Source organism: Falco biarmicus, chromosome Z (assembly GCF_023638135.1).
Source record: "Falco biarmicus isolate bFalBia1 chromosome Z, bFalBia1.pri, whole genome shotgun sequence".
NCBI lineage: Eukaryota > Metazoa > Chordata > Aves > Falconiformes > Falconidae > Falco > Falco biarmicus.
The window spans coordinates 51,914,081-51,928,073 of record NC_079311.1 but is presented as its reverse complement, the minus strand read 5'-3'; the positions used below and the strand labels follow the sequence as shown (position 1 = coordinate 51,928,073).

The window sequence follows — 13,993 nt, the reverse complement described above, 5'->3', positions numbered from 1 at the left end:
TAACAGAAGGTATCACATCAGTCACTGCCATCAGTTACTTAGAGTACACTGAAATTCTTCAAGCAGTCCTACGCATGAAACAGTGAATTTGGACCATGGAGGAAAACAGAGATTGGAGTGCAATGAACAACTAAGAAGAATAAATTAGTTTTATATTTCTCCATGTGCATCTGACCAAGCACAACTGAAAGCTGACAGCAACACTTAACACCTAAACATCAAAGCGCATGAGAACGAAGTAGTTTAAACTGGACCTCCCCATTTCTAGGGTGCTATTTCAACACTGAATATTTAAAACATTATCGCAAAGGATAAACTTACTCCAGCTGTAACCGAACTCATCCTCTTTCTCCACATCCTCTGAGACTCTGCTCGAAGATGACTGTGCAACATCACAGCTCATTCCTGAAAATGCTGACGGAGGAGGCAGAGGCAAGTTACAAAGTGAAGTCTTTTCTGGCTCTGGATCGGATGGACCAAATGCCTGTGGAGAATAAGAAAAATGCAGTGGCTAAGCAGATTCAGACTCTGTGCAGGGCAAACTAGTATACAAAAATGTTGAAAGAGCAATGACTATGGCTTTGAAGTTTAAATACCAAGCAGCTGGAATTCTAAATTAATAACACAGCACAGAAAGGCTGTAAGAGATCAGAGATAGAAACAAACACCAGGCAAGGTAAGAGGTAACATCACTCCAAAACGTATTTGGAAGCAAACAGACCTCACAATAAAAGCCCAATTCAGTAAAGTTTTATGTGCCACTTTACATTTCAGTAAAAGTTTCTTATGAAAACTCAAGTGAATTTTTTTAAATGCCTTATTTGTAAAAGACTTCCGCTTTATTTTATTTTTAAAAGCTACTGCATATACAATTTTTTCATATCATATGGTTTGGGAGCCGAAGAGGAGGAAAAGGAAAAGAAACAAAGAACTTTGTCCTTTCAAAAATGCCTCCAGATAAAAAAGAAAATAACTGGTGTATTAACTGAAAAGACAATTTAAAAACAAAATGAAACATAGTAACTGAAGAAATCCACAGTAACTGGACTTTTTCAGTCCCATTTACTGGTTTCCTATACATTGCACAGGGGAGATCAAATAAAGGAGGATGCAGATTAAATCACCAAGGAGACAAATACTTTTCTTCTTGATGTATGTGGTCTATTCATAGTCGCAAAAATTTAAAAGTATAAACACATGACTACTGCAATATAATGGTTAAACACCCAAATCCACAATCTGGCAAGCCTCCATTCAAGAGCTTCCCGAAGAAATACAGGTTCTGATCAGGGTTTTGGCTAAGTGTATGTAGTTTCTGTCATTTTGGCTTGCCCATAGTAAACATGTAGGCAAGAAATTTTTATCTGAGAATCGTCATTCTGAAGCTTATGCATGCCCAAGAGAATTTGATACTTGGCAGATCAGCTGTTGATGTAAACAACAACAACTTTAGATGAACACCAAGTATTTTTCCAACACCAAGATTTTCAGGTGTTGCCCTAGCTTCACAGCCCTGTTCTCACCATTTCAGGTTTCATTACTGCCATTAGCAGAAGTTTGAACACAGTATCTCAGATAGTGTCTCTGGGGGCCAATAACACTGAGACAACTTCTTTATAAGAGGCAACAGTGAAATGGGTAACAATATACAACTGGGAAGACTTCAATCTGCTTTAAATCGAAGGTGTTGAAAATACTGGGATATTACCAGTTTAGTCATACTGAGGTTTAAGGAAGGTCCTATCCCTCAGGCTATGAGTTACCTTCATTCTTTGTATACACCAAAGATTAAAAGAAAATGCAAATGCCCTACTTCAGCTCCCTCATTCTGCTTCTGCTTGAACAAGATCTTCCTTTCCTTCAGGAACTTGTTCTAGGAGCTTAACTAAGAAGTCATTAAATGTCAAAAGCATGGGAAGTTTTAATATGGCACCCAAGCTAATAATTTTTATAAAAAATCCATATAAATACCATATTTTTTCTATCTTGTATCGGTCATATTGACCTGTGCTTAAAATCTAAGACAATACCATCCTGCTGAGATGATACCTTGCATCACTAACCCTCATGTAGGAATTATTTAAAATTTATGCAAATTATACTCTAACACATGCCAATAGTTACAGGGCAGACATAAACCTCAACTGAAGCAGCAAAATTCTAGCAAAGACACTGTTACCCATCACAATCAAGATCAGGGTGGAAACACTACTTAGTAACATTCAAAATGATTTTTTGTGATTAAAAATTCATGTATCCACCACGGAGAAAGTCAGTGACAGACATCTACCTCAAAGAGGGCTAAAGGGGAGAGAAGTTCTAGAAACACTTGATTTTTCAGAGTGCTTCTTAGAGTTTTAGCTAGAAAGCTACGTAATACACTGAATAAATGAGGAAATACAGTGTGAGAGCAGACCAGATCAGCAGATCTTACAGCAGTCACTGTGTTTTAAAACCAAAATTAACGTATCACTTCAGTGATACTCTTGGTAAATAACAGCATCCAGTAACAGCACAAACTTAAAAACATGGCCAAAAAAAAAAAAAGAACAAAAAAATGCTGTCAAGGACCTCAAGAAGATCTGTATATCACTACATCTGGACAGATTAGCACTTAGAACTGCAGCCACCATAATCTGATTGACAAAAAAATGCTTCCTTCTGTATCTCTGTGCACACCTACATAAAGTTGAACATGGTTGATGTTTAAGGAAATCTTGAAAGTAAAAGCAAGGATCCTTTGCGAGAAGGGTAAAAAGGGTGCTACAATGCCATCTGGCCAGAGGGGACCATATCCTGCCTCCAGAACTTGGCCTGTCATGCATGCACTGCCAGCAGCAGAAGCTGACCCCCACAGTTTACACACACATAAGACTTTTGCTCCCTGAATCGGGCCACACACAAAAAACCTAAAATGCTTTAACTCATGAAATACTTCCAGTGTGCCACAGCACAGTATTTCATTTAAAATGCAAAGCATCAGACAGTGCATGAACCCATTTGGCTACCAGGGTGTCTCTGAACACAGCCAAGCAAATACTAAAAAAGGCAGCAAATTTGGAGAAGGCACACGTGGAAGAAGAAGCAGTACTCCTTAACGTATCACAAGCCATGTACAAACATACAGCACACATACAGTAAGACCCACTCACTGGAATCACGACAAACCTTGAATGGTGTGGGAGCAAAAGGGTTAGTTGGGGAACAACGGAAGGTAACCCTAATTGGATTCGATACCTCCTACAGTAACACAAAACAGCAATCCACATGTTACAGCACCTTTGGCAATACAGAGCATTATTAATGAGTAACTCATTTTCAATTACAGATTCATTTTGCTAACTGCAGCAACTTGTGTTTACTCCATTTAGAAATGGACAAAAGTATTTAAAGGGTTACTAAGGACACTGATTCAGCAGTTTCTTACTGTACATGAACCTTAGTTCAGCAGAAGCAGAGAGATGACAAAAGGCTATTTTTATCTCAATGGTAAAAAAGGAATTATGCAGAAACTGCAAAAATTTTAGGTTTTTTCTACAAAGATGTGCAATGCTTTTTCAGAAATACTTTTGAAAATACAGAAAACACAAGCCATCATATATACTTCTAGTACCTTTCCTCAGAACTGTAACAGACACAAAGTGATTTCAAAAACACACATGTATATCACATCATAGATGTTCATTGTACATTCGATATATTTGACAACATGGAAAAACAGACAAAGGGCACAATCACTCTCAAGATGTAAAACCACCTAGAAATAATTTTATTAAATCAGAAATGCATGCACATAAGAATTAAGTCTTTATTTATTATTGCGTTAGAGGTTAACTCTGTTCCCAATATTAATAACATGCAGTAAGCACTAACCACAAAAAAAAGAACCTAACTTTTTTTGTATTTCCAAAGATGTCACCATCCTGTTCATGTTGCATTAAAAAAATTTCCATGAAACAAGAGGGAAAACATTTTCAGTATCATAAAACAAAAGCTGCCAATGTTGGGCTTTTTTTTCCATGCAAAATGAAAAAAAGATGTATCAAAGCTGGAAAGTTCTAATCACATAAAAAGAAAATTAAGTATGTATAGCAGCAAAACACCTCACGCTGATGAGAGAGTTACAGTCAGGTGGATATTGTAACTTATATCATAGGGACTGATTTTGTAATAGAGAACTTTCTCCTTTGGTAGCTCTGATTAGACAGATTTAGTGGTTATGATTAATGGAGCTGGCCTTCTTTAACTTCTTCAAAACTTCTTCTTTATGCCTAAGTGTCTGTGTCTTTAATCCACTACACAGAATTTCCACTCTCATCAGCACAATATTTTACCCAAATTGGTGTAAAAGAATTTAAATGCAGAGACACTAATGGCAAAGAAGCACACATATGATGTTTGGTGAGTCAAAAGTAGTGTGGAATTATCCAACCTTGCTAATGTTGAACTGAGAAGAATCGGCAAACGGGTTAGTGCTGCTGAAGACAGCTGGCCTACAGAAAAGACTGTTCTGCGGGAAAGGCAGGGAAGGGTTCTAAAAGGAAAACATAATAGAAACTAAGCAAAACCATTTTAAAATGAACCCTTTGTGACTCATGAAACAGAACATAGTTATTTAGCTGTTTGTTCTAACCAAACAAGATTCACTTCCTGCACTTTGCTACAGGTATGTTAAGGTAAGCAGAACTGTATTTGCCCTGTGTTTGTATCAGCTATATTTAGCAGAGAGTAGAGGAAAAGCACTGATCCTCATAACTGTTCTAGCCCACAAAGGGCATAAAGCACAGAACTCAGAAGCACGAACAACAGAAAATTTACTTGCTGTGGTACTTGTACAATTCTGTCCCAGCATCTCAGCATAAGGGATACTCTCACAGATCAGTTAATTATAAAATTGTGGATTTCTGGATTCGAATAAACACAGTTCTTTGTAATAATGCAGTAGGTTTAGTTTTATTTTTAAAACCACAGATTAGTTCTCATAATTTATCTTTTGTGGTTACACAATCACTATGATTTTCACAAAAGAGAACGTTTAGTAATATTAGGCATCTCTAAACAGACTTTGTATCTGAACATAACTTCTACAGACCATTTTTTATGTGTGTACATGCATCCATAATTTTCTGAATTTATAGTTTAATGAAAATAATTATTCTGGTCTTCTCTTTAAACAATACAAGGTACATCCTTATCATTATTTAACACAAAAAGAGTTTTCATGTTTAGACAAAATTAAAGGATGTAATTCATGCTCCTTTTGCAGTTTTTGTACTGTATTCTATTTTGAGATCATAACTTGTTTAATAAAGAGGGAAGAGCTCTGATTTTGCATAGTTTGTTGGAAATACTGTTCAATGTATTATTAAAAGTAATTTCTACACTAGGCAATCTGGCAATCGCCTAAATTTCTTAGGGCTGTAAGCTGAACACTTCTGGAAAATAAACAGCATAGTAATTGAAAAGGACTGTGAAAGGCTTGCAGCATCAACTGATACATTTATATGACAGTAATTTAACAGATATATGTTGCTGTTTAAGAATTTTCTTTAAGCATTTTGTTTTTTTTTTAAAATGCTCCTGAAAATAGAAAAAGCATCCCTAAACATTTATTCTCAGATACTATTTTGCAAAACAAAAAGTAATGCAATTTGGTAAGACAACATATGTCTTGGTTCTACAGTATCTTCAGCAACGAGAACGCAGAGCTGCGCATGGACAAGGTTTCTTCACTGGCAAGTCAGTCAGAGTTAACAGGCAATTTCCCTACAGTACAAGATTTTCTGTTTACACGTGAGATTCACATTTGATTTTGTCTTTTATAAAGAGAAGTTTGGGAAAACTAATTTGCCAGTGTAATGATCCTATTACACTTTAACCATTACATCTGTCATCTGCATAAAATTTTGAATTGTATCTTGATGAAACTAAGCAACTAGAGTAAGTATCAGCCACATTTTGTATATAAACTGTGAAATCGTAGTAAAAGAGAAAACAAAAGATCAGCCACAATAATTCAAAATATGTCCTTTTGTGTTTTGTCATGATGTCACAGCACCTGAAATACTACTGCCAGCTCAAATTCTAATCTACGCAACCACACAGTATTAATATGGACTGACTACCATGATAAATACGGAGCACTTGAGTTTGCCTTAACAGTCAGGTTTAGCATGCTTTTTTGCAGAGTCTAGGACATGAAAAGCAAATACTAAAATAATGGTGGGGGTTTTTTTACTGTTTTTTTCTTCCCAAATCCAAACCCTAAAATAACAGTATTTTACCTTCTGCCCATCCCTGCTCCACTAACTTGTGTTCAGTATTCTATTAATGAGCCCAGGATGCTAAGGTATCAGAAACTAGCTAGCATTTCATATTGCACAATGCTGTAACCCTACAAATTACCTTGGACCATAACCATGGTGACAGATTAATTCTTACTCAGAAATACCCAGAGCATTATCAGCATGAAACATAGACTCGATGGATAACTGCTTACTAGCACAACTATCAACTAGCTTATCACAGCCTATTTGCATTATTTGGGTTATTCTGGAGCACACTTAGGATCTCTTTAACTACCACAGAAGCCAGAATTAAAAAAAATAGGGGGGGGGGGGAGGCGGGGCAGAGAACAGGAAAACTGACTCGCTAGCAACATGTCACTTGAAACTGACTGCCTCGCTAAATACATAGTGGTACCATATTATATACAGCTACTGTGTGCAGGTAGCTAGGTATCTGGGTGACTGTACATGAATGAAGGCAGGAAATTTCCTTATAAGATCTTACTATAAAGTACAGATGCAAGTTTCAAAAGATGAAAACAGTAAATATAATGCCATTTACAAAGATCACAACACAATGCTTGTGTACAGGATGAGCATTTGCAATGTTTTGCTTACAGAGAAACAAGGGTTTGTTAATAAACAGTCAAGAAATAACCAACAAGCTTAATAATTGGAAAAGAAAGAGAACACAGAACTACAAATAAAAATAATTCTAAATGAAAGTAAGTAGTGATAAAGTAATGGCCACATTCCCGTCCCAAACTGGTCTAAACATTCAGCAGTGGCAATTTCATTCACATCACAGCAAATGCAAAAGCCTTACTTTAGTAGCTTGAGTGTCAATAACCAACATTCGACAGAGCTTTTTCATGCAACTTTACCTTAGATGACTGATGATAAAATGGATTAGTAGTTTTCTGCCCACAGGGAGCAGAAGCTGAAGAAGGGCTATAAAGAGACTCTGGCTGGGGAACAAGAGTTATGAGACAACTAGTAAATAAACATGGAGCTTACACAGACTCTACACAATGAGGAAGTTTAGTTTCTAGCAAGCAACTAACATTAAACCTCAGTAGCTTTTGTCTGCAATGTCCATGCAGCTTAGTGACTGAAAACTTCCGTGTACTTCTAGGTCCTTTCATTAATGTCCAATGAATTTTTTAACACGTGTTGTATTTCTGCATGCGCTTCTCAGACATGCCGTCAATCTCTAAAAGTTGGGTTTAGTTAGACTCCTACTCTGCCCCCCAACAAATTATCTTTCTTGAGGCTTTTCAAAACAGTTTGAGGACGGCGTGCTGGAAGGTAATTCCAAATCCAAATCGATTTCACTCTAAATGGAAATAATACTTAAATCAAATCTTTATTCCTAAAATAGCTGAGATGGAACTTTCAGGATTAAGCATCCCATTCCCAAACACCACCACCTTGAACAATTGTTTCATCTATTACTATGTATTACATGTCTTTTCATATTCTTTATGCTTACCCTTGGTCTGCTTATAATGCTCTGTACCATAAAGACTACAGGATTGCCTGCCTTCCGTATGGCTTCCACAGCTTGTTCGTGGCTGGCATCTCTGAGGTCAATTCCATCCACCTGAAATTGGAAGGCCTCATCTTAACATTGCAAGAAGCTACAAGAATCATGAGTCTGCTCTGGGTTTTGGTTAGGGAACTTTGACAAAAGCTTAAGCCCAAACCTCTGTTACTGGCAGAAAGGTTTCTACTGACTTGGCCTGAAGTCCCTCACACACAGTTTTGAGATTTCCCACAGCACTAAAAGGACATCAAATAAATATTCTCCATGGTTTTAAAATCAGGTTTTCCAGCATTCTTGGTTCAGGTTCTATACATTTTCCCACAGACAACGTAATAGAAGATATAGGGTAATAGGAGAGATAAAGTAATCTGAAAAGAGTGGCAATGTTTGCCAAACGCTGCTTCTTGTAAATGCTTTCTCTTCATGAGATTTACAAACTGAAACTTGTTAGGTGTTGGAAGGTCTTTCATTATGGGATATTATGTCAGTACAGTGAACTTTTTTCCCTTTCTTTTAATTCTTTTTTTTTCCTCTATTAAAAAAAAAAATTAACTACTAGGCACTTCCCCCAGAAATTAAATTTTTATGTCAGAGCTGAAAATCTTTCTTCTAGGAGAAAGTATTTACAAAGGATGGCTACGGACAAATTTTTGCCTTGTTGCTTTTCTTCATGCCTTGGTCTGTACTGAAGTGCAAAACTTTGTCTTGTGATTGAAGTAAGAACCATGTTATGGTGAAGTTAGCATCAGTAAAACATTCTCACAGTGACCATAGTAAAAGCTAGAAGCTAATGCAGAAATGTTATTTGTTAGTGGCAATTCGTGCACAAAAATTATATGTTTACCCCTACCTTTTTAATTCTCTATCTTAAATTTAAACAATCAATGTAAATAAAGAGAGCACAAACACAATCTGAGACGATTCTAAACCTATGAGGAACTGAACAGTAACACTAAGGCTCTCCAGTTCCCCATGTCTGAAATACTCTATGCACTAGTAGAGAGAAAAGCTTAGATATGCCACAACTTGAGAAACTCAAATAATCCATTCTGAAACAGTCCCATTAACACAACATTGGTTACTTAATTTCACTCACCCACTCCAATTCCTGCAAGTATCATCAGAGACAACCGCTACATATTCATAAAAATCCACATATTCAGATATAATGAACGTTTTTTAACTTTGGGGCCATCAAGCAAAATTCTACCTCCCAACTTGTAATACACTGGAAACTTCTAGACTGTTGTAGGAAGTGCCACCTATATTAAGGCATTACCTCAAGATCCTTTATATGGCTATCGTAGCAGATAGTAAACTGCAGTTTAAGTATTATCACGTAAAGCAAGCATAGTGTGATCCACGGGATGAATTGCCATGTCCACCATCCTGCTTTTTATGTTTGTACTGATGGACAGACAGCTAAGGGTGAAAAGGAGTTCAGCTCCTAATGGCCTGACACTGGAGACAGGGTAATACCTGACTTACTGATAATCATCACAGGAAGGATATATTCCTTTTAGCACATTCATTCTTCAATATCTTTAAGTGAGAAAGCAGAAGTAGCTGCATAAGCACAGGATTGGTAAAACAGAAGAGAAATCTACATAAACTGCCTGCAACACCGCTGGCTACCCTATGCTCAGACCTGAGCACAATGCTCTTGATCTCCTCTGTATCAAATCTAGCTTTCATCATGTTAGTAGGAAAAAAAATTGTCTCCCTTAATTCCTGCACAAGATGCACAAGAATGATGTGATTTGATTAAGATTTAAAAGGGAAATAAGCCTGGCATTTATGTGCACGATTTGCTATCCACTGGCCATTTTTGTTACTATCCAAAATGCAAAGGTAAAACCTTTTAGCTTCACCAAACTTAAGCTTTTTCCTAGACATGCTGGCTTTAAAACAGGCAGGTAAAACTGCTGGCTTTGTAAACTCCTGCTCACATAGTCATCTATACTTCAGGTTGTATATTCAACTTAAATCTGTCTACACACAAACGTCAGCAGATGGTACTACACTCTGGTATGGCTCAAGTGGTACCAGCTGCAGCAATTACACAGCTGTCAGCCCAGGACCACATGTCCATCTCAAGTAGCTCCCAAGATGCTAATGGTATTGCAAGCAAAAGGTACTCGGCTCGTACCTCCACAATCCGATCTCCAGTTTTCAGTGTTCCATTTTTGCCGGCTGGGCTGTCTTCCAGGATGTGCTTGATAAAGATCCCTCTCATCATTTCTCCATTACTCAGGCGGCTCCCCATCCCTCGTCCTCCAACAATGCTGATCCCCAGTGACTTGCTAGGCTCTCTCCAGAGTTCAACCCTGTTGTGACAAAAAAAAAGAACCAGAATAAATGAAAATCTGTTGTGATTATGACAGTGCTGCACACTGAAGATACTGGATTTGCACAATGGTTTAAAAATATCCAGAAATAACTCCTCCTTGGACAGTTTTGTTGTTAGGTGGGAGTTACCTGCTGAACTGCTCAGCAAGTCTGTAATTGCATCTACCAGTTTTTCACTTTATTTTGGATTCTAATCAAAACTTTGAATCCTTCTCTTCACCCCTTCTTATTAGCTCCCAGAAAGCCAGCCTATAAAGATAAATTACTAAAGCAATAAAGAAACTTCCAAATTGTGGGGATTTAGCTCAATGGCAGTTAAAAACAACAGTGAATTACTCCTGCAATGCATAATATTGCATTTCTGTTCTTTTCTTATTTCTCTTAAAATATATTACAGGTTTCAAAGTTTTTGAATTTCAGATGAGATTTTATACTGTGCAACTAGATCTGCACTTACTTTCTGGGCTGGTTCCAGTTACTGAAAGCTGCATTTTGAAGTTCGCTTTCTTCTCCCTCCCCCTCTTCACGTTCTGGAAGCTCTGGGAGTTCCCTGCTGATGAACAGGAACATGCAATTCATTTTTAAAGAACGCACATAATCACTACTTTTCACTGCAAAATGTCATGTATTGGATCACCCTGCCAGCATGAGAATTTGTACACAGGGTTCGTGTAAGTAACTTCTCTTTTAGATGTCTGTTAGAATACATACTGTGCTTGGGGATTCCCTGTTCACCTGTCTCCACAATTAAGTTGCTATCAACCGACAATCACAGAATAAAGGTTCTGTGTTTTGGAACTAGAACTAAATCAGAGCTGAAGGTAACAGTTTATTGTTTCCAAAATCGAAGAAATTACAACAGCAGCATTCAAAAATAGTTACTGCTTTTGGAGAGTAATTTCAAGAAAACAAAAACTATTAGTCACTTTGAATATTCTGGCCTATAACTGTAATGCATTTTTGGAACTCAAGGAAAAGGACAGCATAATTCATTCTTTCTAGTATATGCTCTGGGAAGAACATGCTGGAGGCACTGAGTACTTGTGGCAATACATAAATCACATGGCATGGCATTTAAGAAAAGTTTAGGATGAGGCAATATTCAGTCTCCTTTTTGCGTAGATCAAGCATCTATAAAACAGCCCTGCCAAAATACCAGAAAGATTTGCCAGCAAAAGCAAAATTTGTATTCTGAACAGCTTTTTATCGTAATGGCTGCCAGTCTGAAGAAACTAATCAATTTTTCATCTCTTTGAAAATAAAACTTATTTTCCTTAACTGTGCAAAGTGTATGGGAAAAGTTACTTCCAAGAACCCTATGTGAGAAAACAGTGTCTTTTGACTCACCTGACAGTATGTGAAGGAAAAAGTTCAAGTGGCACAGCTCCCTCTGTCTGTTGTCCCAAACTGGCCCTGTACTCGTCTAAATTTTCTGCTGGCACATATGTAATACTGCAATAAAATGGAACATGATTAAAGTAGCATGAGGACTGCTGGTCCTGCCTTTGGTGGGTGTGAGCAATGCATATGGGGAAGCCACCCAAAATTACTTCACGTAGTCATTGACTTCAAATGGACAATGCTGGTATGCTGGGAATAAGGAGTTACATGAATCCTTCGTGACTTTACAACAAATATGCAATTCTAGCAAATTAAGTAGCTGGCCAGCACGTAATTTTCTGAGGGCTGGCCACGCCACTTTAAGTAAATGGTGCCTGAACAGTGACAGAAGTGCCACAGAGATATCTGAGCTTCAGTCAAAACAGAGATTCCTCATGCAAAGACAAACACTGAAGAATCTGCAAGGTGTGAAGCATCATTACCATCCTAAATGCTGGCTGAAAATGCTTCTGGAAGTTGGCTTGCAGGAGGTTTTCAGCTTTCCTGGGTGGTTTTGTATCCTGTTTTATTTTTATGTGCTTTTGGTGAAAAGTACTGCATGGGTCTAGACATACAAATGTGTTACAGCACACCACCTATGAGGCAGAGAGCAATCCCCTGCTCAACTCCTTCTTCCACCCCTTCATGCACTTCCAGCCAGCTCAGGATGGTCAGCCAGTCCTGTTTCACCAGCGAAATTACATGCAGACTCCTGAAGCCCTGGTGCACCCTGATCACATTTGAATGTCAGAAGCAGAAATGGTCCAGTAGACTGGGGAGGGGGAAAAAGAAGTAAAAAAAGTTAAAGGCATGAAGAACATTTCGTAAGAAACTTCCCACTACAGGCAAAAGGACACCATGACCTGAACAGGGCTACTTAAATGGCCCTTCTTTAACAATGCTTTATCTTCTTAAAAAACTTTAGTTGTTCCATAAGCAGCTTAGCTGTCAAATCCAAGTCTGCAAGAAATAAGGCTGATGGAAAACGAACACCAGAAAACTAGCTGTCCTCCCATCCATCACATAGTTAAAACAAATATGAATGCATTTCCCCCTTAGATAGGATAAAATAAAATAAAAAAATCTTGGCCACTTCACAAGGAGATGTAAACTGCTGAGGAGAGACTCCTTCAGCTCTGAGCCTCTCACTTACTTGGAGCCCTCTCATGTCCATCATTCCCTGACTGGAGCCTTCTTCTGTCTGTTGTTCCCTGACTGCCACCAGTTCCCCCTCTCATTGATTTTCTGCTGAATACAGCAAGCAGCAGAAGGCAGAGCAAATGCATTTCTACGACTAATGCCGTCTGTCCAAAACACTCTGTTAGAACTATCATAAGGATCATCTTTGTTTGTGTTCTTCGTCTGTGAGCAAGCATTTTCCCCACCTCCTCTCACATCTACCATATCTAGGAAAGGGCTGAAGACTGTCATTACGGAGGTGCCTAGAGTGCTGAAAAGGAGGAACTCTCCAGTGTTTTTTGGTAATGGTTTTTATGGTAATTTCTATATCATCCATATTATCAACACTTGTTCTCTTCCTTAAATCTCCTCCCTCTTCTGCTCTGGCCTTTTTTCAGACACACAAGTGTTATGTGCTCGATACAGAGTGTTTTCATTTTGAAGTGCTGAGGATTTAACACACACCAGGGAGCAAAGACTCAGCACAAGGTCACTGACTCTTATCTGTCTTGCAGAAATGCAGCAGTTATTTCATGAAGCCCTTGCAGTGAAATGGAGAGAATCAAGAAGGAAAAGGCTTTTTGAAAAAAAGTCTTTTCTCCATCACCAACTCCAAAGGCACTTAACTATAGCAAAGTGTTAGCACTAAGGTCACAGAATTCTCATGGGGTAAACGCTGCTGCAGAAGCACCACCCAGTAAGCCTGTAAGAATACCTTGCCTCTACAAAACCTAAAAGATGTGCAAGCTGCATTTCAATGAACAAAAATGTGTCATTCATCCAGTTACATTCAACAGTTTCATCCCAGTCAAATTCATCAATCTTCACCCTATAAAAATAAGCAGGAAATAATGTATTTTCCCTTGAAAGACAGCTGCAGTAAAGAAACCAGAATTGCAAGCAATCTTTTTGCTGGCTAGAACACTTGGACAACCTCCTTCATGCTAAAATGCAGCTGGAAGCTATTGTTCCAAGTATGGAAATGAGAATGGCAGGCTTCTAAAAAGGAAACATATATGCCCAGATTCAGCCTGGATGTAGACAGTAAAGTGTGAGCAGAGTGTCCAACATCTTTCAACTCTGTCCAGCCCTTTTGTGCAAGCAGCACATGGCAAACAATTACGCTGCTTCCCAAGGCCCAGAGCAGTAGTAGTCCTTACCTCATACATCTGTGTAACATCAATGTTGGAGATCAGCTATGGGGGAGGCAAACCATATGCACTCCAACTTCTGGGATACCCTTGTTTTTCAT

The 13,993-nt window shown here is 38.1% G+C and overlaps 1 protein-coding gene across 20 annotated transcripts in view; it reads right to left on the bottom strand.

Annotated features, from left to right (window-relative positions):
- MPDZ (multiple PDZ domain crumbs cell polarity complex component) overlaps positions 1-13,993 on the bottom strand; it is a 99,387-nt gene that overhangs the window by 23,246 nt on the left and 62,148 nt on the right. For 6 of the 20 annotated variants that reach the window (XM_056324531.1, XM_056324533.1, XM_056324537.1 and 3 more), the window contains 8 exons: positions 11,530-11,634; positions 10,640-10,735; positions 9,983-10,160; positions 7,780-7,890; positions 7,172-7,255; positions 4,433-4,534; positions 3,169-3,240; positions 322-484 (listed from right to left, as the gene is read on the bottom strand). In XM_056324531.1, coding sequence (XP_056180506.1) covers positions 322-484; positions 3,169-3,240; positions 4,433-4,534; positions 7,172-7,255; positions 7,780-7,890; positions 9,983-10,160; positions 10,640-10,735; positions 11,530-11,634 — 911 coding nt within the window. The remainder of the gene's footprint in view (positions 1-321; positions 485-3,168; positions 3,241-4,432; positions 4,535-7,171; positions 7,256-7,779; positions 7,891-9,982; positions 10,161-10,639; positions 10,736-11,529; positions 11,635-13,993) is intronic. The other 14 variants (XM_056324532.1, XM_056324535.1, XM_056324543.1 and 11 more) reach the window with 11 other exon arrangements.